This window comes from Lissotriton vulgaris, chromosome 2_1, assembly GCF_964263255.1.
Source record: "Lissotriton vulgaris chromosome 2_1, aLisVul1.2, whole genome shotgun sequence".
NCBI lineage: Eukaryota > Metazoa > Chordata > Amphibia > Caudata > Salamandridae > Lissotriton > Lissotriton vulgaris.
Window position 1 is genome coordinate 287148338 of NC_141687.1, and position 24775 is coordinate 287173112.

The 24775-nt window shown below is 46.3% G+C and overlaps 1 protein-coding gene across 1 annotated transcript in view; it reads right to left on the reverse strand.

Annotated features, from left to right (window-relative positions):
* The window catches only part of CLTC (clathrin heavy chain), a 972839-nt gene that overhangs the window by 327273 nt on the left and 620791 nt on the right, over positions 1 to 24775 (reverse strand). Inside the window, exon 19 of the mRNA XM_086954957.1 lies at positions 22968 to 23113. Within this exon, the coding sequence (XP_086811083.1) occupies positions 22968 to 23113 (146 nt within the window). The remainder of the gene's footprint in view (positions 1 to 22967; positions 23114 to 24775) is intronic.

Sequence of the window (24775 nt, forward strand, 5' to 3'; positions counted from 1 at the left end):
TTAAGATGGAGACATAACGTATCAAGTGGCCAGACACTTTGGAAAAAGTTCATGCTAAAGAGACCAGGGGCCTAATTTCTATTTAATAGATGCAGTAGAACAAAGTACAAGAGGTGGAAATTGTGAGAAGAAATTGAGACGATTAGAGTCACGTTACATTATTGAGTTAGATTCCAAGCAGCACCAGGGGGATTGAATATGGAAGAAGACTTGCACACACATTTGTAGATTAATCATGAAAGAATAATCAGCCGAAGGACAGAATGTGCAATAAAGATTTTTAAGTGTGAACAGAAGTTTATAATTTTAAGCAGACTCCGAGGTGTTAGTCACGACATGTTATCAGAAAATCATAAATGAATTTGCAAAGGATCTAATGTGCAGGCTCACTTGGGCGCAATAATCTATCTAGATTTTGAAATGTAGTCATGTACAAGAAAGCATAAAGGAAAAATAATGTGGAAGCTCACTTGAGCGGAATTGATTATGAATCGAAAGTTAGCTTGGGAAATAGAAAGCCTACTTTTGAAGTACAATTTTAACAAAGCATCGGTGCAAAGCGCTATAAGATGAAAATTGCCATATTTTCTGCAAAAAAATGTGGAAATGATTGTTATGTATATCTTCTCTTTTACAATTAATTAGGAAGAGAGCCAGTATTTGCGATATTAACTTTATTGGTTTAATCTGTGTACAATGCCTGTGTATTGAAAAACTACGAGTCTGTCTTCACGTTAACCACGTTTGTAGTTTACCATGTGATTTGGTTTTGAAGAACGTAATGCACTTTGAAAATGGCTACGCGTTCACGATTTCGCTATCAGTGAACAAGACTGTTTTACAGTCGAAACGCGTTTGATAACAGCAGTTTTAAATAAAACTTTTGAACCGCACATGGCGTGGTCTTTATTTGAGTGGTATATACATACACATATGCACACATTTATATATACATTTATACATGTATTTAATAAAACCAACATGCTCATTTTCAGTCCATAAAACGCAATCATAAAAATAACCACAAGGGGGCTTGCACTCCAGCCAAAGAGCATAGCGCTTCAGCTACAAGTGGTTTACGAAATGAATTCTTCTTGTGACATGGATTGTATAATGAACCAGGGGACCTACTTTTGGGACACCACCAAAGAAATAAAAAGACAACAAAAAGTAAATTGACCTCGCAGGTCATTATAGGGCACATCTTCATAGAGCAGTGAATACAAAAATAAGCGGCTCCTGACGCTAATTTAGTATTCAAAAAGATTTTGGTTGGTGTGCTGGTGCCCAACCGGGACACCCACATGTTTTACTTTATCAGGGGACAGCAGGAGGAGCACAAGGGCTGTGGCGGCCTCAGCCAGCACACACTGTGTGCTGGATGGACCGGACATCTTTTTTCTTACATGGGTGCCCCTGTGCCCACCAGAGCACCCACAACTCCATTTTGTATTCTAGGGGGACAGGGTGAGCCCTAGGGCCCAAACAGCTCCTCTTGCGGGTGCAGGCCATTTAAAAAAAAAATGTTGAAGAGGTGGCTGCCTCGATCCAATGTTTCCCCAGTGTGACAGAAATTGAGTTATACTTGACATGTGTAATGGGAGGTTAAGGTCTGTTGGAAAAAGCTGGAATGTTACTAGGCAGTTGAACCTCGTGCCATAGAATTTGTACATGTAGGAAATCATCCTCCTAACAAAGTCTTGGCCGTATTGTCGTCTCTGGAGAGGTGACCCAAAGTAAAAAAAATAAAAATAAAATGATCATCTGACTTCCAAAAGGCAATTCTTGTTTCCAAATAGAACTTGAGATAGGTACGTATGGTGAAGAGAAGCTTAACCCAGATGGTGTATTAACACCAAAGACATTGAGCAGCCTCTCACCTAAATGTTTGGGTGAAATTAACGCTTGCATTCTCCCATAGGTCTCATTAAAGCTGTTCCCAACCTCCACCGACTTGTAGACTGCTGTCAAGGCTCCTACCTATGCATTTACTGAGAGAAGCCAGATAAGCAAAAGAAAGATAGAAAAACGCGTAGTTACTTAACTTCGGTAATGCTTTCTGGTAGAAACTACATAGACACAGATTCCTCATCATTTAAGTATATCTAAGTCGTCCGACTGCATCTGGAAACTATTTCATAGTACCTATACGTGCCGAAAGCTGGCACCATGCGGCTATGCACTGATTCAGTTTCACTCTGGAAGAGACGTGCAAGGACTATATAGGCACCACTTTAGCCCGTGCTGACTTAGGTTTCTTTTGAGACTGTCCACAGACACAGAGCCCTATAAGCAAACTGATAGACCAGTGTACAGATTCCTACACTTGGGATCTTATTGCAGAGTCCAGTCCAGTCACAGAACAGGATGGAACGGTATGGAATCTGTGGCTAGTTCGTCTCTACCAGAAAAGTGTTGCCGAATGGAAGTTACTTGTTCTTATGACATTTCTAGCTGCAGATTCCTCAACCTTTGGCAAGGTGAAGGAATGATGAGATGAATAAAGTGCACACCTACTCCAAGGAATGTCCTGACGCTAGAGGGCAAAAAAACCTACAGTTTAGTCACACTGGGAATTGCGAGGAATTCAGTTTCCTATGGCATGCAGTCTCGAGGGGAATCGCACGTAAATCGCATGGGAGTTCATTCCAGCCTTTAGCTGACAGGAAGGAGAAGGCTCGGACTTCCCTGCGGATCAGTTTGAGGAGAGAAATTGATAGAAGAGAGGCAGAACACAACATTCTAGAAGGATGATACTGTGCAAATCTCTTCTACAGAAAATCTGGATTAGGTAAATACACTGCCTTATGAATCAAGACTAGGGCTTGAATAATATCCGTTTCCTGATGGGTAGCCAATGGTGAGCCTTCAATGCCGATGTGATGGACAAATACATCGGGAGATGCAGAAGAAGCATGGCTTCCACATTGTGGAACACCTGATGTGAAGTGTTCAACCTATGAACCACCACTCTCCTCGCATCCACAGGGAGGAGGGGAAGGATTTTTTTTCAGGATGTGGAGGATGGCGAAGCACTGGTTCACCACTGTCAAGATCGGAGTAGAAAGAGCAGTGTCAAATTTCACTCCTAAATGTTTTACCACAGCAGCAGGAGAGGCCAAATATCTTCCCGCCAATTAGGTAGATGAGATCCTAATGGGATGACTTCTGTCTTGTATGTGTTGCCCTTCATCCAATCCAAGATGGCATTGCATGCATGCAATCCGTAAAGGAGGTTGCTGTAGATAAATGGGAGCCATTAAACGCAAAAAGCAGCTGGGTATCATCAACTTATCAGATGATTTGACATGCTAACGGCTCAACCAGAGACTAGCGGGGACATAAAGATATTAAAAAGGGAAGGCTAAGCGAAGATCCCTGTGGCACCCCTTGCTTGACAGCCTTAACCCCGAAGAAAAAGGAAGCCTCTGGAGTCCAAAAATGACTTACACTAGTCCCACACAGTACCCCATCACACCTAAAGCAGGCAATCGGTGGAGGAGGATAGAGTGTGTAAAGGTGTCAAAGGTGGCGGACAAATCCGAAAGGATCAGAATCACTTTTTTCCCCACATCCAATGACCATTTAATTTGGTCTGATATCTCCAGAACAGTCAACTCTGTACTATGATGGGGAAGAAACTGAATTGACCGGGATGAAGCAGCTCTCCTAGTTCAAGATACTCAGAGCTGCGCAATGACCACTTTTTCTAACATTTTAGCGTGTGCTAGGAGAAGTGACATTGGCCTATATTTACAGAAGATGTTAGGATCGAAGGCAGGCTTTTCTAGCAGCAGGACCATAGAACACCTAGAGCAAGAAACTGATTAATAATTGAATTAATCAGTGGGTTAATCGTCGCAAATAGTATCGAAGGAGGGCAAGCATCCAAAGGGGAACCAGATTTGCATTTCAGGATTGCTTCTCTTGATTGTTCCAGGGAGATTGGCTTGAATGGTCTTAGCCTGGTGCTAAAGCTGTCCAGGGATAGGGCTCCAGCAGGAGGAGAGTTCTCCTGGTAAGCAAGCAGAAAACTCTGAATATCAGAAATTCTTGTCTCAAAGGAGGTGGCTAGACCATTGCACAACTCTTGAAAAGGAGCAGTTGCCATTTGACAAGGCTGCACAGAGAGGAAGGTGTTCACAAATAAAAAAAATTGCCTAATGTGTGCTCAGTGTTAATTTCTTATCCCCAAAGAACGCACTTTGAGCCTGTGTAAGGGAAGCATGATAAGCTCCAAAGCCAGCTTTAAAATTCTCTTGCCTATTGGGAGAATAGTTCTTCTGCCTAATCCGTTCAAGCTTTTTACAGGATTTGCATTCTGTGGCCAGGGAGTCCGAGAACCAAGAGGCAGGGGGCCTACCCTGTGATTCTTCCATCCTTGCAGAGGGGCCAGAGCATCTGCTGTCCCTACTAACCAAGATGGGACTGCCCTCTCAGTCTCCACCTCATTAGTCAGGTAGTGTCAAGAAAATTCACCAAGTCCGCACTATCCACCTTTGACAATGCTCTAGATGTCATGGGGTCTGCCATCTTGTAGAGACGACACACTTTCCAAATAAGAGATCAGGAAATGGCAACAGAATTGTACAAAAACAGTACAGTTTTGGGGGGTGGACCTGTGAATGGGCTCAAACTAGAAAGTTCCGCAGGAGCAAGTGAGCAAAGTTCTTTTGGATGGACCTGATTCGCCAAACAATAGTGCTTTGTGAATGTGTGGAAGGACACCCCCGCATTGCCTGGCACATATCTGTGTGCTAATGTACTAGTAGCAGTATTGGCACTGGTGGAATTGGCGCACAGCCCTTCTGGATGCTGTTTCTTTGCAAATGTCTAGAAGATCCTAATTCTGAGCATAATCCACTGTGAAATGGTACACTTCTGCATGACTTTTTGAATGTTTTCGCTCCGGCGAACCCCACAAAGCGTTGATCGTCCACTTGGGGGTGAGAATACAATTGATGTAGAAGTTGAGCATTCTTTTGGGGGTCCAAGCAATGGAGTATCTTTTCCTTCTTAGAGGGGTGACAGAGTGCATAGAACACTGACGGGTGATGGATTGACCAAAGTGGAACAGAGCCACAGCTTTCAGTGCATAGGATATCCTAATACACAGGACCAGCATATCTGGGTAGAAGGTGATATGTGATGGATGAACACAGAGCCTGAAGCTCACTCGCACATCAAGCTGAGGTGATGGCAACCAGCAGCACTGTTTTGATGTTGAGATGCTATAAAGGATACTCTAGAGTGGCTTAAATAAGTAAAACTTAGGTCCCATCGGGCATTCACAAATTGAGAAGGGGGAAACATGTTGCAGCCCTTTCAGAGAGCACCTGATAACTGGTGATTTAAATAGAGAGGGCTATTCAGGCAACCGTAAGAGGGCCGAAAGATCACCCTTTACTGTTTCCAGAGCAAAGCCTTGCCAGGCAAGGGACAGAACAAATAACAAAACAGATAGTTTGGCCTGGAGAGGGTCAATCTGGCAAGCACTGCATCAAACCGCACATTTGTCCTAATGACAGGCATATACAGTGTTCATCAAGGGACGCCTGGCTGCCATGACAACATCAACTACCTCCAGAAGAAGGCCAAATATGTTCAGCTGTTGCTGCTTAATCTCCATGCATGAAAATGGAGGTTGGGGAGGCCGGGGTGGAAGAATCTGACCTTTCTGCTGCGGCAAATCCTCCTTCGGGGCAGTCTGAACAGCCACCCATCTTGGCTTTAATGACCTTGGGAACAAGGAGGAGAAGAGCATTTGAAGGATGCAAAGCACTTAGTGTTTAGAGTTTGAAGGAAACTAAGGTCAGTCTTGTGAACAGCCATGAAAGTGATACATAGGGACTTAAAGATTCTCTTCATTAAAGGAAGTCAGTGTTAACGCTGTGAGCGCCTCACAAGAAGATGAAAATCTAGGCAGGTTAAAACCAATTTGACTGCCACCATCTGAATACGCAACAGGCACTTAAGTAACTACATTGTGGAGCCCAAAAATAGGGCGTCACAAAATCAAGTATACTCAGAATGGCACTACGAACCACCAATGGCCTGGCTAGTATTGGAAGGTAAGGTAATATTTTGCTAAGCATCCGCATAAAAAACAAAACAGGGTGGAGGAAGTCTTGTTAACTTGTACATCAAGTATAAGATCACCATCTAATTAAACCTCTGAATTGCGCACTGGCAAGGAGACTTTCGGCATCACACTGTCAGGCAGATGCAAGAAGTTAGATGGTAAAGGAGGCATTGGTGAGACCAAAGGGTACTGCAGTAAACTTAAATAGCACTCCTCTCCCACCACAAAGTGCAAGTAGCGCCATTGGTTTAGAAGGACAGGAATATGAATATAGGCTTATTGAAGGTCAAAAGTCACCATCAAAGACAGACTTGACACGGGCCAGGATGACCATTTCGAATTTCTCTTTCCAGAGTAAGGCGTTGAGGACACAGATCTAGAATAGGCTGAAGGCCTGCATTGTTCTCTGGAATCAGAAAGTAGCTGGAATAACAACCATACCTTACTATTAAAAAATATCATTTGGGTCGGGTGAGTGCACATACCCAACTAAATGTATGCAAACTTTAAGCAAACTGGGGGCACCTTGAGGAACTGGAGAGGAGCGAACGGTCGGAAAACCAGGATAAAATGGGTAAGTCAGAGGACTGTGTGACAAGGCATACCCAAAACGAGGGTTGAGAGGGCTTTCTTAATCACTGATTCAGACATCGGAATATGATGGACACAACCTCAGTAGGACGATTTGCAAGCTGGTAAGGAAGAACAATAGTTACTTACCTGTAATCTGTGGTTCTCCAGTATTGGTGTCTTTCATAGATTCACATGCCTGAATCATTCCCCATCGGAGTGGGAGTCCCACGGTACATAAAAAAAGCAATAATATGCCATAACAGACAAAACTTGGTAATAACCAACCAGGAAGTAAGGTAGCACAAGCGACAGGAGAAAAAACGTCCACACTCATGACTATCCTAGTCATTTTGTACAGCCAATAAGGCAACAGCACCCACCAGAAGGCTCAGGCTCTCAGATTTTCTCGCACAGGAGATATGTAGTAAAAACAAAGTAACACAAGAGCCTCTGAGGGGAGGTGGGCGGGTTGCAAGTGAATCTATGAAAGAGACCAATACTGGAGAACCACAGATTACAGGTAAGTAAGGAATATGCTACTTACCAGTATGCATCTGTTCTTGGCATGTAGGGCTGCTGACATTCATATCTGTGCATAGATCGCCGCCTAGTGTTGGGTCCGGATGATAGCACATTGTTGTCCTGGAAGAGTCTTCGAAGTATCACAAGATAGGTGGCTCCTCCCCTGGACTACAGTGCGCATGGGCATCCTCTCCATCCTCAGATTGTTTTTCGCCATTGAGGCAGAGATGGAGTGATGACTATGCCTGAGAATAATTCTGAGTGCTACAGCTGCGACAGGCACCGGGGAGGAGGGCGGGCGATATGAATGTCAGCAGCCCTACATGCCAAGAACAGATGCATACTGGTAAGTAGCAGATTCCGTTCGAGGCATGTGGGCTGCTGAATTCATATCTGTGCATAGAATAAATAGCAGTTTCCTCCTTAGCGATGGTTGCCCGTGCCAGCTGCAGCAGTCTGAAAAAGAGTTCTGAGAACAGCCTGTCCTACAGCAGCTTGCTGTTTGGAGTGTACATCTACGCAGTAGTGTTTGGTAAATGTATGTATGGTGGTCCATGTGGCTGCACTACATATATCCTCTTGAGGAATGTTACCTAGGAAAGCCATGAATGCCCCTAACTTGCGTGTGGAATGCGCTCTTGGGGGAACTGTTAATGTGCGTTTAGCCTTTTGCTAACAGATCTGTATGCACTTAACAATCCATCTGGCTGTGCTTGCATGCTTGAACCCTGCAAACACAAAACTGAACTGTAGATACGTCAAGTTTCTGACTACTATAGAGCAAAGACTACCAAATCTGCAACTTGAAGCAACCATTGGTTCTGGAACCTAACGGACGAACTTTGGGCTACAAATGCCTAGCCCACCCCGGCTCAGGGAACACTGTTAGATAACTACCCTCGGTCTCTCACCGCATGGTCCTTGGTAAGGACAATTACACAGACTACCCTTTTACCACATTTTAAGAAACTGTTTTAAATGTAACGATTGTACTGGTTTAATTAACTATACATAATAAAAAATTTATCAAATTTATTTACAATCTGGCTATACCGGATTTTGAAATGGGGTTGCCTTTGTGCTGTGGATAGAAGGCAACAAACAGTTGCTTAGTTTTCCTGAAATCTTTTGTCCTGTCTATGTAATACAGGAGAGCTCTCTTAACATCCAGTGTGTGCAGTGCTCGATCTGCCACTGAATCTGGATTTGGGAAGGATACGGGCAGTTCTATGGTTTGATTAATGTGGAACTGTGACACCACCTTAGGCATAAATTTAGGGTTGGTACGCAGCACCACCCTATTAGCATGAATCTGTATGAAAGGCTCTTGAATAGTTAGGGCTTGAAGCTCACTAACTCTTCTTAGCGATGTGATTGCTACTAGAAAGGCAACTTTCCATGTCAGAAACTGTATCTCACAAGAGTGAAGAGGTTCAAAAGGTGGTCCCATTAGTCTGGTGAGAACTATGTTCAGATTCCAGACAGGTGAAGGTGGGTGTCTGGGAGGAATTACTCTTTTGAGTCCCTCCATAAAAGCCTTACTGGCTGGCACTCTGAAAAGGGAAAGATGCTGTCTGTTCTGAAGATAAGCTGCCATTGCAGCTAAATGTATCCTGATGGAACTATATGCCAGATTGCATCTGTGTAGATGCAACAAATAACATAATGTTTTGCGTTGATGCATCTAGCGGATTTATGTCATTATTGGAACAATAAATGACAAATCGCTTCCATTTTGCCGCATAGCATGCCCTGGTTGTAGGTCTCCTTGCCTCCTTGATTATGTTCATACATTCAGGGGGCAGGTTCAGGTAGCCAAACTATGACCTCAGGAGCCATATTGCAAGGCTCAACTGCTGCGGATCTGGGTGCTGAATGTCTCCACGGCTCTGAGTGAGGAGACTGGGTGTGAGTCGCAGTCGTTGGTGAGGCACCACTGAAAGTTCTAGGAACGTGGAGTACCATGCCTGCCTTGCCCATGTTGGAGCAACCAGGATGAGCATCATTGAGTGCTGCCGCAGTTTGCGTGCCACTAGCGGTATGAGCGGTGCTGGAGGAAAAGCGTACGCAAATCTGCCTGACCAGTTCATCCATATCGCATTGCCCCGAGACTGCGGGTGTGGGAACCTGGCGGCGAAGGTTTGGCATTTTGCGTTTTCCTTTGTGGCGAATAGGTCTATCTCTGGATGACCCCACTGCTGGAAATACGGTTGGAGCACCGAGGGATGTATCTCCCACTCGTGCATCTGATGGCTGTGCCTGCTGAGCAGGTCCGCCATCTGGTTGTCCTTGCCTGGGAGGTGTTCCGACATGAGGAACATGTTTCTTTGAATGGCCCACTTCCACATGCTCTGGGCTAGATGTGACAATTGTGGAGAGTGTGTCCCTCCCTGCTTCTGGATGTAATACATGGCAGTCATGTTGTCCGTCCGGATCAGCACGACTTTGTTGCACAAATGCAATTTGAACACCTTCATCGCCATGAAGATTGCCATCAGTTCCAGCAGGTTGATGTGCATCTTCTGCTGCTGCGTCGTCCATAGTCCCTGCACTGTATAATGGAGGACATGCGCTCCCCAGCCCTGGAGAGATGCGTCCGTTGTTAGCACTATTTGTGGTACTGGCTCTTGGAACGTCGTCCCCAGCAAAGGTTTTGTGTGTTCCACCAATACAGAGAGTTGTATGCACGACCGGTCACCAACACTAGGACCCTAAGATGTCCCTGAGCCTGGTTCCACTGTCGTGCCAAGCACTCCTGAAGCGGACGCATGTATAGCCTCGCGTGAGGGACTATGAAGATGCAGGAGGCCATCATACCTATCAGCTGCATAAATACTTGCGCTGGGAGTGAGTGTTGGGGCCTGAATCTCTGAATCAGCAATTGCATGCTGTTGATTCTTGCTGAGTTTGGCTGCGCTGTTGCTGTCTGAGTGTTTGTCGCTACTAGGTACTGTTGTACATGTGCGGGTTGAAGATGAGATTTTGGGTAATTTTGCGAAAATCCTAGACTGTGTATGAGGTGAATTGTGCGGGACATGTGGCTGGCACATTGCTGGGCTGACTTTGCTTGGATAAGCCAGTCGTCCAGATAAGGATAGAGATGGATGTGTTGTCTCCAAAGGTGCGCAGCTACTGTTGCCAAGCACTTGGTAAACACTCTGGGGGCTGTAGTGACCCCGAAAGGCAGGACCTTGAACTGGTAATGCTGGTTGTTTATGGTGAACCTGAGATATTTCCTGTGCCCTGGGTGAATTGGAATGTGGAAATATGAGTCCTTTAGGTCTAGGGTTGCTAGGAAATCCCCCCTGACTGAGCAATGGTAGAACTTGCTGCAAAGTCAGCATGTGAAAATGTTCTGACAAGATGTACTGGTTCAGGGGTCTGAGGTCTAGAATGGGCCTGAGAGACCTGTCCTTCTTTGGGATTAAGAAGTACAGTGAGTACACCCCTGTACCCTGTTGTTCTAAAGGCTCGAGTTCTATGGCCCCTTTTTGCAGCATGCAGATGACTTCTTGCTGCAATAAGTGCATGTGCTCTGCGGACATAGGACAGTGCCTTGGGGGTATGTTGGGTGGAGTGGAGGTTAGTTCTAGACAATAGCCGTATTGGATAAGTTGTCTCACCCACCTGTCTGTGGTAATGCCTTACCAGACTGGCAGGAACTGCTGAAGTCTTCCCCCGACAGGTGTTATATGATCTGGGGGCAGTGACAAGAAGTCACTGTTTATTGGTGGCGGAGGATCTGGCATTATTATTTCCTCGTCCTCTGCCTTTGGTGCTGTTCCCACGGTATCCACCCCTATTGTTTTTGTTATAGGTGGTCTGTGTGCCTCCTTTGTTGTATTGGGCTTGCTGTGATGCTGGACCTCTAGAGGCTCCCATGTTACCGGAGCGACGAAAGGAACCGCCCCTGAACTGTTGTGACTGCTGAGCTCCCATGGATTTTGCTGTCTGTCTTTTTTTATTTTTTCTAGGGTCGTGTCTACATCAAGACCAAACAGAAAGTCAGGGTTAACTGGCTGATTGAGTAAAGTTGTTTGGATCTCTGGCTTGAAACCAGAGATGCGTAACCAGGCATGCCTTCTAAGCATCACACTCGTATTGATGGCCCTAGCTGCTGTGTCAGCTGCATCTAGAGCACATTTAATGGATGCATTTGAAATCAGCTTCCCCTCCTGTATCAGCATTTCTGCTCCCTCCTTATAAACATCAGGCAGGTGTTGTAGTACCTGCTCTAACGTGTCATAATGAGCCCTATTATATCTGGCCAATAGGTCCTGTGTATTTGAGATTCTCCAAATATTTGCCGCTTGAGCCGCTACTCTTTTGCCAGAAGCTTCCAAGATTTTGGATTCTTTGTCTGGAGGAGGAGCATCACCACTTGTTTGAGAGTTCGCTCTCTTATGAGCATTAGCCACTACTAAGGAGTCCAAAGGGAGCTGGCCCTTGATGTACGTAGGGTCTACAGGCGCAGGCCGGTATTTCCTTTCAATCCTTGGGTTCACAACCCTTGCTCTTGTGGTCTCCTTGAAAATGTCACCAGCTTGTTTAAGGACGCCTTTGAACATGGGCAATGTCTTTACCGATCTTTCCGAAGTCGAGAAAGTATCAAACAAAAAGTATCAAACACAAAGTCTTCCTCCACCGGGTCAGCGTGCATTTCCACGTCATGGTTATTGGCTGCCCTTTCAATCAATGTGTTAAACGCAGCAGTATCTTCAGTAGGCGAGGTTTTGACTGTATAGGACTGAGTGTCAGGCGTGGTGTGTGGCTCACCAGGGTCAGTCCAGGGTTGAGGCTCCTCTTGATCTGTGTCAATAGGATAATTAAATTCTTCCTCATTGTATCCCTCCCCACATCCTCATTGGTACGTGTGGGAGAATAGGTGTATTCTTGTCCATAGGACTCCACAGGTTCAAAAATAACAGGTGAGGTAGCAGAGTCCCTCTTCTTTTTGAGTGGGATCTTGTATGACTCCATAGGATTTTTTGGAATGATCTTTCTTTTATAGATAGCGAGTCTGACAGAATCCGAGTCGATGAATAGTTTGGACTGATAATCCTAGGAGGGCGCTTGGAACACAACGTCCTCTTCTATGGGCTGATTTCTTGAGACTACCGACACCTTTTTGCGCTTTTTTGTGGCTGGACCGCCTTGGGTCGTGCGGTCGGTTGCAGTCCGTACTTAATTGGTGGCTTAAGCATTGGAGACAGACCGACCTTCTTCGAGGGTGGCGCTGTCTTCGATCCGACCGACTTCGTTTTATCACTAGTTTGTTTGTGGCCTTACGTTGACTCGAGCTCTTGGTGTGCAGCAGGCACGCTCTTCTGCTTCGACTGGACATGCTCTTTCGGGTCGATTTTGGTCTTCGACTCGAAGGCCTTTACCACCAATGGCTTTGAGGCTGGAAGCTTCGGATTGAGAGTCTTCTGAGCCTTGAGGCCTTTGTTAGTGTCGCCATCTTTGGACGTAGACGGCGTCAGTGCGACTTGCTCGACCTTAGATACAGGCTTCGGCGCCCCGATCTTCGGGCCGACGCCCCCTTGTGACCCCGAAGGGTCGATGACACTCTTCAATTTGATTGGATCCGATGAATCCGAAGCCGTTGATCCGAGGACTGTCTTTAGCAGTTTCGGTTTCGATTTACCATCTGTCGGTTTCGGTTTCACCACAGATTGTGGTTGATCGACCGATGGTTCCTTAGAAATATTATTAGCCGGGCCTTGACGCGGGGCTATAGAATGTTGTTGAAGATCTTGGCTATGGCCTTCCGGCGATGCCTCGACCTGAGCCTTAGAAAGTACAGTGTCAGTATTGGGCCCCGCGACTGCGGTTTATTTTTATTTATTTATTTTTTATGTAGCTTATAAAGCGCACAGCTACCCCCGGAGGGGTGTCCCGGCGCTAGAACCTGAGTCTTAGAGGGGAGAGAAGGAACAGAAGGGGAAGTGGCATGATAAATCAGAGTCTAGAAAAGAGCCAGGTTTTAAGTCTGGCCCGGAAGGTAAATTCGGAAGGGCAGAATCTGAGCTCGACTGGCAGCGAGTTCCATAGTTTTGCAGCAATGACACTGAATCCTCTGCCACCCATTCTAGATAGTCTAAAGCGGGGAGAGATCAGGAGGCATAGGTCATTGGATCTCAGAGATCTGATGGAACGGGATATTGATACTCGTTTTTTTAGGTAGTTTGGTCCGCGATCATTAATGGCTCGGTGCGTCAGGGTGAGGATCTTAAACTGAATACGGCTGGCCACAGGTAGCCAGTGCAGTTCCCTACGATATGCGGCAACTGACTGACGATAAGAAATATTACCAATCAGCCTCGCCGCCGCATTCTGGACAATCTGCAGCCGGTCAATCAGGTATTGGGGAGCTCCGGCATAGAGGCTATTAGCATAGTCCAGGTGGGACGTGATGAGAGCGTGGGTAACTGTCCGGCGGGAATCCAAAGGGAGATAGGGGAGGATCTTCCTGATCATGCGTAGCTTCAGGAAGCAGGCAGAGGTCACTTTTTGAATCTGAGTCTTGCATGACAGGGAGTCATTGAAATGAAAGCCCAGGTTACGGGCCGAATGGACGGGAGAGGGAGCGGGATCGAGTGCCGAGGGCCACCACCAGGAGGAGGGGATGGGATTTTTCTGGTTAAAAAACAGCACCTCTGTTTTGTCTGCATTGAGTCTTAGATGGTTTTCAGACATCCAATCACTGATGTTGTTAAGGCACCGGCGGAAGTTGGAGAACGCGGAGTCAGAGTGGCCTCTAAAGGAGAAAACTAGCTGAGTATCATCAGCATAAGAGACCACCCTGACTCCGTAGGACTCCACCACGCCGGCCAGTGGGGCAAGATATATGTTAAAAAACAGAGGGCTGAGGGCCGAGCCCTGTGGCACACCGCAAGATAAGGGTTTTTCCTCCGATCTGAAAGGCCGCAACAGCACCCTTTGGCTTCTTCCAGAGAGGAAGGACTCGATCCAACTGATGGCAGTGCCGCCAATGCCCATGTGCCGTAGTCGGTCAAGGAGGATGGGGTGGGATACCGTATCGAATGCCGCGGACAGGTCGAGGAGGACCAGCATGGCCTCCTCGCCTCTGTCCACGCACTCCCGAATGGTCTCCGAGACCTCCAGCAGAGCCGTCTCAGTACTGTATCCCGCCCGGAATCCAGATTGCGAGTCGTGCAGTAGTAAGTTGTTCTCCAAGTACTCCGTGAGTTGCAACTGCACGGCTTTTTCCAAAACCTTAGCAGGTTTGGGGAGGAGGGAAATAGGGCGGTAGTTGGAAAAAACAGTGGGATCGGCATCTGCCTTTTTTAGAATTGGGATCACCAAGGCTTCCTTCCAGGTGGTAGGGAAAAAGCCATGGTGCAGAGAGGCATTCCAGATAGAGAGGAAAGAGTCGGCTAGCAAGGGGGCCAGTTCACCCATAATTTTGGCCGGAACGGGGTCAGAGGGTGCACCAGACTTACAATGAATGAGTAGTCTGATAGCATCCTCCTGGGCAAGTTTATTGAAGGCAAGAAGGGACGGAGAGGTAGGGGGATCGGTAGACGGGGATCGAGGCGTTGGCCCTTTAGGGAAGGAGACGCAGAGTTTATCGATCTTTGAGGAAAAAGTCCGAGAGACCTTCACATAGTTTCTGGCTCGCTAAGACCTGAGTGGTCCTGGCCGGGGGGGTAATGAAATCTTTAACGATGGAGAAGAGGGTTTTTGAAGAGTTTTTGGCTTTAGAAATTTGGAGCGAGAAGTGATCTTTCATGGCTGTTTTTTTATGTTTGAGAAATTTTTTCAAGGCCGTCTTGTAGGCAAGCTTAGCTTCAAGATCGTAATTTAGTCTCCACTTCCGTTCGAGTGCTTTACAGCTACTTTTTTCCTCGCGGAGGGAGGTGGAGAACCAGGGAGCGGAAGGACGGGATCTGGTGGAAGTGATGAGTTTCTGGGGGGCAATGTGGTCAATAGCGTTGATGAGGGCGGAGTTGAGCCTGGCGATATTAGAGTCGATATCCGGGGATAGATGGTCCGTCTGGAAGTGGAATATCGGGTCCAAGGAAGCGCAAGTGACTTTGTGCCACTTCCTTCCCAGCTCTTTCCTGGGCACAGGAGGGATAGGTTTACGGCCTAAGGTCAAAGAAAAAGGGATGAGGTAGTGGTCGGACCATGTAAGAGGAAGGGAGGGGGAGACGGTGATAGTGGGGAAATTAGCGAAAATAAGGTCCAGGGTGTGACCCGCCACATGAGTAGGACCGGTAACAAGTTGAGTGAAATTAAGGCTGTCCATGACTTCCAGTAAATTATTCGCTTTTGCACAAAGGGGATTATCGACGTGAAGGTTAAAATCACCTAGAGCTAAAAAGTATTGATGTTTCAAGGCTAGATCAGCTAACTGGTGGGTGAGAGCGGTAAGAGACAGGGAAGCCGCCGTGGGGGGTTGTAGATTAGAGAGCCAGCTAGAATAACAGCCGCGGAATCGGATACTGAGAAATAGAGGGCTTCAATGATACCAATGTTGGTAAGTTTGGTAATGGTCAGCTGAAAATGAGATTTAAAGATGATTGCTAGTCCGCCTCCCGATTTTCCCCCTACACGATTAACACATTTTATGTCATAGCCTGATGGAATGGCTAAATAGATGTCCGGAGAGGAGGAGTCAGTCATCCAAGACTCAGTGAGGAATAAAATGTCCCACTCCTCGGAGGAAATCAACAACCAGATGTCATTGGCATGACGGGGGAGAGACCGGCAGTTGACTAAGCCTGCTTTCAGCGTCCGATGATTAGAGGCAGAGAGCTGCGGCGTGGGATAAGGTAGCGAATGGGAAAGGAAGGGCGGGAGAGTGAAGTTGCATTGGTTGGGCCTTGCTCATCGCTCGAGTCGTCATCGACTGCTCTGATTGCCTCTGCGTCGTCTACTACCATCATGGACGTAGTCTTCTTCGTCCTCATCATAGTTAGAGTCCTGCTCTGACACAGGATCCCACTGTTGTTCAGGATCCTCTTCATCGACGCCCTCGTCGTCTTCAGCCTCGAAGATGTTCCCTGGGTCGGGCGCCGTTTTCTGCGCCGACTGTCTTGCGGCGCGTCGAAGCCGAAGTGTCTTCTTCGACCTGAACCGAGAACAGGCCATGCAGCTGGCCTCGTCGTGGTCCGGGGATAGGCATTTATTGCAGACTGGGTGCACATCGATGTGAGGGTATTTGGAGTTGCAAACGGGGCATCGCTTGAACTGACTCCGTTCCATCGTCGATGGGGCCTTTGGTGTCGAAAAAGGCAAACTGCCTTAGACGTCCTGTTCGAAGAACTGGAGCAAGTACGAGGCACCAAACGACAGACAATACAGACGCCCCGAAGGCCTTTTGAAAAAGTCTTTTACATTGATTCCGAACTTGAGTCAAGAAAGTACATCCGAACCCAATGGCGGAAAAAAACAATCTGAGGATGGAGAGGATGGAGAGGATGCCCATGCGCACTGTAGTCCAGGGGAGGAGCCACCTATCTCGTGATACTTCGAAGACTCTCCCAGGACAACAATGTGCAATCATCCGGACCCAACACGAGGTGGCGATCTATGCACAGATATGAATTCAGCAGCCCACATGCCTCGAACCTATTGTTCTTCTCCAGTATTGGGGTGTCTTTCATAGATTCACATGCCTGAATCCGAGTAGATAGCAGTATACATCCTTGCTTGGAAGAAGTGGTTTGTAACATAAACCTGTATATATGAAAAGTATATAATCATATAGTAGAAATATCACATTTCTGAAAGCATGTATAAATGCAGTTACGTAAGCAAGTACATAGAAATAAGCATGAACAAGCAGTAAAAAGGAGGAGGGAAACAGAGGCTCACCTTATTTAAAATGATTACGCAGAACTGCTGGACCCACTGAAGCATCAGTCCCGCTAGCTGCATCCAAACAATAGTGTTTGGTGAAAGTATGCCTGCTGGCCCAGGTTGCTCTGCAGATGTGCTGAAGACGAACTCCACCGAAAAGAGAAGTCGAGGAATACATGGCTCTCATTGAGTGAGCCCTTGGTGTTGTCTACAAAGGTCTTCCTGCTTGTGTATGACAAAAGTCAAGAGCTGCAGAGATCCATCTTGCTATTGTCGGTTTAGACACTGCATGACCTTGACGAATTGTTCCGTAGGCAACAAACAATTAATCTGATTTGCGTATTGTAGAGGTCATTGTAAGTAAAACTTTAAACACCTCTTGACGTCTAGTGTATGCAATGCCCTCTCCGCAGGGGATTGCGGGTTAGGAAAAAATGGCCTTAAGAGGACTGGCTCATTCAGGTGAAAGTCCAAAGGCACTTTTTTGCATGAATTTTGGGTTAGTGCGGAGCACTACTGAATCAGACGTGAACTGCAGGAAAGGTGGATGGAACGTGAAAGCTTGGACATCACTGACTCTTCTTGATGAAGTTAAAGCCAACAACAGTGACACCTTCCATGTAAGAAATTTTAAATCCACTCTGTGAATTGGTTCAAAAGGATGGCGCATGAGCTGTGCTACCACTACATTGAGATGCCACGATGGCGGAGGACGACGAACAGGAGGGAACATTCTGAAAAGTCCTTTGAAGAACTGTTGTATTATTCTGGAAGAATAGAGTGTAGTGGAACAATCCTGGCGGTACCTTGAAATGGCTGCTAGAAAAACCTTTAGAGTTACGTGCGACAATCCCGACCTTGCCAGATGTAGGAAAAAAGGTAATATCTGCTCTGGCTTGGCTAGAAAATGGTGAATTCCAGCTGAGTGACGCCAGATACAGAATCTCTTCCATTTAAGTCTATGTTTTTACTGTAGCAGGTGCTCTAGCTTTGGCTAGCACCTCTTTGCAATCTGCAGGGATATTCAGGTGGGCAAATTCAAAGTACTCAGGCGCCAAGCTGCTAATTTTCAGAGATGTCGGGTCCAGGTGGTAAATCTGACCATCCTGGATGGAGAGGAGGTCCGGAATCGGTCGAAACTGTATTGGTTCGCACTCCGATAGGAGAAGGAGCTTGGTTAACTAGTATTGGCGAGGCCATCTGGGGGCAATTAGGATCAGGCGACACAGTTCTTTCTTTATCTTCCGAAGAACCCTGGAAACCAACGGTATCGGAGGAAAGACGTAAGCATATATTTGATATCAGTTGATCAAAAACGAATTCCCCTGAGAGTCTTTGTGGCGATGCCAGCTTGCAAAGAACCGGCATTTGCTGTTCTCCTGGGTCGCAAAAAGGTCTAGATCTGGATGACCCCACTGCTGAAAGATCCAATCCACCGTAGGTTGGTGAAGTTCCCATTCGTGGGTGGACACCTTTGTCCTGCTGATAGTGTCCGCAAGAACGTTTGGCGTTCCCGGTACATGGACCGCCAGCAGATTGAATCTGTTTCGTATTGCCCATGCCCATATTTCTTGGGCTTCCTGAGACAGAAGAGCTGATCTTGTTCCTCCCTGTTTGTTCAAATAGTGCATGCTTGTAGTATTGTCTGTGCGAACCAATACTGTGGGCCCTTGAACGATTGCGCGAAAGGACTTGAGGGCTAGGAAGATGGCTCTCAGCTCCAAAAGATGGATGTGCCAGAGTTTCTGTTGAGGACTTAATTTCCCGCTGATCGTCAGCCCTTGAAGATGAGCTCCCCAACCTTCGAGGGATGCATCCGTGGTGATTGTAAAGTTTGGTGCGTCAGGAGGAACGTGCAACTTTGTTGCAAATTCTTTCTCTGAATCCACCAGAGAAGAGTACCTCAGATGCGAGGGGTGATCTGGGGTGATCTGGATGAGGTCCTCGAATGATCCGGAGACCTGCAACCATTGCAGGCTGAGTTCTTCTTGAAGAGGCCTCATCCTGAGACGGCAATTTGGTATCAAAGGAATGCAAGAAGAGACCATCCCCAGAAAAGACGAATTGTCGGGCTGAAACTGACTTTTTTGAGACTAAACTTCGAGCCATGTCCTGAATTCTGTCTTGCCTCTCGTCCGACACGAAAGCTTGGACTAGCTGTTTGTCTAGAGTTGCTCCTAAGAAAGCTTGTCTTTGGGATGGCTCTAGTTGTGACTGGCTGAAATTGACAGAGAGACCCAGTGACTGGAAGAGACACATACACCGCTGGATATGGTTGTCTGAGTTTGTGTAAGAATTCGCCTTGATAAGTATGGAAATATTTGTATTCCCTCCAGCCAGAGGTGAGCTACTACTGGGGCCATGACCTTCGTGAACACCCTGGGTGCCGAGCGTAGCCCAAAGGGAAGTACCTTGAAATGATAATCCCTGCCAGCCACTCTGAATCGTAGGAATTTCCTGTGCTGAGGCAAAATGGGGATGTGAAAATATGCATCTTGGAGATCCAAGGTGGCCATGTATTCTCCCTCCGAAAGAAGATGCAGTATTTCTTGAAGTGACAGCATCCGGAACATCAGCTTTTTTAAATACTTGTTTAAAGCACGGAGATCCAGAATTGGACGCCATTCTCCATCTTCTTTATGAGAAAGAATCTGGAGTAGAAACCGGCTCCTCTTTGAGCCGGAGGAACCATTTCTATTGCTCCTTTCTTTAACATCAAATTGATCTGGGAAAACAACTCCTTGAGATGAGCTGAAGGCATGCCCTTTGGGGGAACGTTTGGAGGAAACTTTTCGAATTCGAGGGCCTGGCCCTTGGCCACAATGTCTAGGACCCACCTGTCCGATTTTATTGATGACCATTTTGAGCTTATGTGAGGCTGTGGCAGTAGTGGTGGTAGGTGATGACACTCATTGTCTTTTATCCTTTCCACGGTAGGCAGGCTTCCTTTTGTTTTGGGAATAATTAGTGTTGCGCTGACAGGACTGGTAACGCTGGCTTTGGTAACGTTGATTCCCTTGCCTGTAGGAGGACTGCTGACTATAATCGCCTCTATTAGAGGACGATCCACGTCCTCTCGCACCTCGAAAGAGCGGATTTCGAAATTGTAAGTTGCCCAGGGATCTAGCGTTCTCCGTGTCCTTTTTGATTGTCTGCAGGGCTTCCTCAATATGCGGGCCAAACAAAAACTCTCAGTCATAAGCAAATCTAACACCTTCGCTTGAAACTCCTGGCGGAAAGAAGTTGCTCTCAGCCAGCCTTATCTACGCAAGACAGCTGCTCCTGCCAATTGCCTGAATCCAGTTGAAGCTACATCAACTGCAGAGTCAATCATTTCCGCCGAGATCCTTTTACCTTCCTGCAGGATTTTCAAAGCCTCAGACTTGGAGGGCTCTGGAAGCATGTTGACCTATGGTGAGATGTCAGACCACATTTGCCGGTCATATCTGCCCAGTATGGCCAATGAGTTAGTAGCTCGGACTGTGATTGCTGCCATTGTTGACACACGCATACCAATTGCAACCAGACGCCTGCCGTCTCTATCCGGTGGGACTGCGATTGGAGAGGAAAGGTTTCTGGACCGCTTCTGTGCAGCCTGTATGATTACCGAATCCAACTTTGGATGTCCTATAAGGCAATCTGGACACTTTTCAGGAGCTTTATATTTTTTATCGTTCCTTGGCAAAACTGGAGGAATAGATCCTGGAGTAGACATAACTTTAATCCCCTCTTTCCAAATGAAATTGATAATAGGTATCGACTTAACTTGTCTCCTTGGCTGATCCTTAAAATCCTAAAGGAAGCATTCTTGTTGTGTAGCCTCCATGTCAATATGAAAGCGTTTTGTAGCTCTCTCCATGAGAAGATGGAACCCTCCTACGTCAACCGGAGGTGAATCAGCAGTAGCCGGAGGCGAAGGAGAAGGTGTTTGAACTTGATAATCCTCCCACTCAGACATCATGGAACCTTAGACTTCCCCTTCTTCTCTCTCTTCTTCCTCACAAGAATGTGGTTCTTCAGGCTGATGGGACACTACAAGTGGGGGAGACTTCGGAGGTCTTAAATCCGATATTGGCATTTGCACCACAGGTGTAGGAGGCACAGAGTCCGCTGACTCAGATGGTGGAAAACGCCTATAATAATCATTTAGCATGTGCTGAAGATTTGTTAGCAATGCCACTGGCATCTAAGCTGCGGGAACATTTGCAACAGGTGATGTCACAAGCTCAGGCGAATGATGGTCGTCTTGATCGTCCTCCTGGTATTTGATGTTCAATTCAGAAGGACTTGTAGCTATCCCAAACCTTTCATCCATATCAGATTCCTCCTCACTATCTTCAGAGTCCAGTAATTTGTCAGGGACCTGAAGGGGTACTGTTTGAGGAGATAGACGTAGAGGAGACAAAGGTTCTAGGACAGAACCGAGTCTCTGGAGCAAGGATGGCTTTGGCGTGGACGCAAAAGCTGTAGACTGTGACCAAACCTGCATGGTGGTACATGTGGACAGTTGCGGCGTCAACGGAGGCCCCATCGACGGGCTCGTCGACTGAGGTTTGGCTCCAAACGATGAAGAAGTCTTAGTCGTCGACGAAGGTGTCCTCGTCGAGGACGGTGTAGGATATTCTACGACTGTGATGGAACAGCTGTCGATGAAGCTATCGTCGACGGAATCTTCTTCAGCTTGGCCGTCGACGAGGCGCTGACTATGGCAGATGAAGATTCCTTCGTCGACGAGATAGGTCTAACAGAAACATAGACCATCATCGACGGTGAAGACGCTGTCGACATTAACATTTCAGGTTTAGGTGAAGCAAAGGTTACCGTAGACATAGACGTTGTGTCGTCGGGGATCACCTTTTGAGGTAACTTTTTGGTTGTCCTTCTCGGGGGTGTGCATGGCCCAAGTTTGGCCTTAGTAGGGGGAGTAGCCTTAGAAGTGGAAGGCCTCTCAGACCCCTTAGAAGATTGTTGCCTCTTTACAACCTTGGCCCCCGGAGAAGATAACACCTCTTCAGCAGCTCTCTTTCTAGAAGGTGTTGTAGATCCAGAGGTAATACTACTTACCTCAGAAAAAGTGTAGCCACAAAAGCAGGCGGCCTTCTCTGTCCCTGAGAGTCTTCTGAGGGAAGGTCCTACAAATCTGGCAGTCCTTCACTTGATGATCAGGGTATAGGCAATAAATGCACTTCTTGTGGGGATCTTCTTTAAAATGCCGGAGCTTACCACAAGAGTCAGAAGACCTGAACAAAGATTTCTTAGATAAAGACATCTTCAAACTAGATTCCAGAAGGAAAATAGAGAAGTACTGAGCAGAGCTCAGGGGGACTCCTTTCACACGACGTGCGGTAGAAAATCTGAGAGCCTGAGTCTCTGAGGAGTACCTTCTGGTGGGTGCGGACGCCTGATTGGCTGTAGTTTGGGCTGTACAAAATGACTAGGATAGTCATGAGTGTGGAAGTTTTCTCCTGTAGCGTGTGCTACCTTACTTCCTGGTTGGTGATTACCAAGTTTTTTCTATGTTATGGCATTTTATTGCTTTTTTATGTACCGTGGGACTCCCACTCCGACGACGGGGAATGATTCAGGCATGTTTATCTATGAAAGACACCCCAATACTGGAGAAAACTGCTTCCCCCATAGGTAGGTGAAATTATGCCCACCAAGTTTGTGCTAGTGAGTCAGTGTACAAGGGTTGTCTAGTCGGACATCAAGCCACATCAGAACAGAAGCACAGCTTTAAGGATTTGAAATATTACTCTGAGTAGTAGAACTCATTTACTATCAAAACCAATAACTTATATGTCCAGTGATTTCAGCACATCATGTGGATTTCTGCAGTTCACTATTTTAAGATAACGTTTTGGCTATATAACAATAGACAGTTGCAATAAAGAAATTTAATGTTATAAACACAAGACTTGTAAAAGGAAATGACACAGCCAAAGTAGCTCTCTCATACCTATGCTCACTGAAAACAGAGTTGTCCAGGACTATTTTCTCCAGAAGTTCTATGAGCTCATTGGGCAGATCTGCGGTCATAAAGGCTTTCACTGTAACAGACACTTCCTCAGGGTCCTGGGTTTCAGAAAGAGCAGTTTGTACAACCTTAGACAGAGAAAACAAAATCAGAATAGGTTATTCTTTTTAAGGTCAAAAACTTCTAGAATTGTTAACTGAACTTTGAAAATTGTTTGGGTATGTAACATACAGATGAGCGATTAGGCCTTCTATCACCAGGTGGAGGAACATTTGGAAAGCCAAAAAAAGTGACTGAGAAAATGACACAGGGAAGTTGGCAGAGAGGTGGCATTATGGAGGAAAAGGTTACGTACCCTGTAAGCACCTGGTCATAGCATGTAATGCAGTAGATTTGCATGCTCTGCATACTCAAGCCATCTAATGTTGGGCTCAGACATTTGTAACTTGCTTTTCTTTGAAGAAGTCTTTCGGGTCATGACAGCGTCACCTCACTTGTTGGCAATGTCAATAGGCACCAGCACAATTGTTGGATTGCTTTACGCACAGCAGGTGAGCATACAGATCGAGCATTAGATAGGAAAATTGGGGACCATGCAAGAAGTTATATACAATGAGTTTAAGTGAAGTGTACATAAGCAACAACCAAATGCTTTCAGGGAGGAGGGTGAGTGCATGCAAATCTACACCATTACATGCTACAGAACAGGTGATTACAGGGCAACATTCGGTATGTGAACATGGAGATGCACATGCTTTGCATAGACTGCAAAGTAATACTTCTCTAGGCGATTGTGAGCTGGTGGATGTTGAAGAAAACAAACTAAGTTCTTGGAACAGCATGACCAACTCTAGGTTGCTGGTGTGCTAACACAACCACAAACTACGGCTTGGCAAACCTGTGTGTAGTGGACAATGTAACTGGTGTACAGTTGTCAGTTTTGAGAATATTTCCAAGAAAAGCCATAGTGGCTCCTTTTTTCTGTGTGGAATTCCGGCCTGATACAGGCAGGCAATCATCTTTAAGTCATTGGGTAGCAGGTGTGGCTAAACATGACAACCCATCTGGCTATGCCCGCTTTTGTTGAGCATGGTCGTTGCGAGGTTTTGCAAAAGCAACAAAAAATTGCCAATTTTTGCAAAAGGGTTAGGTCCTTTCATTGTAGTATGAGGGCACACTTGAAGTCAAGTGTGTGAAGGACCCTTGTAGGAAACTGGGCTTTTGTTGAAGTTGTACCTACACTTTTTGCTTCCTTTTTAGCTATTAGATACTGACTTTCGACTGACAGTGTACTGAGGCCTGCAAACCAGACATCAGTGACAGAGTTTCTTCCCCAAAACAAGGTGTTGTTTAATTGTGCTACAATTGGCGAAGGACTTTATTTAGCACCCCTGTAAGTCTCTAGTAAATGGTACCCCAGGTACATAGGTCATAGGTGCTAGAGAGGTACACTGAGGACTGCAGCATATCTTATGTCACCCTAGGGGACCCACATACAAATTATACACTGACTGCCGTGCAACTATCAGTGAAAACATGACACTCCTGTGTGTCATGCCAAAGTCACTGCATCTAATATATGTAAGTCAACCCTACAGCAGGCCTTTGAGCCCTAAGGTAGGGTGCATCATATTTTATGTGAGGACCTACCTGCATGAGCAAATATGCTCCAATGGTATCTAGTTCTATTAGTATATCTTGCAAGTGAGCAGGGAAACTATCTTAAAGTATGTACTGGGCACTGGTCAAAAAAGGTTTCCCAGATCCATAATGGCTTCACTGACATATGC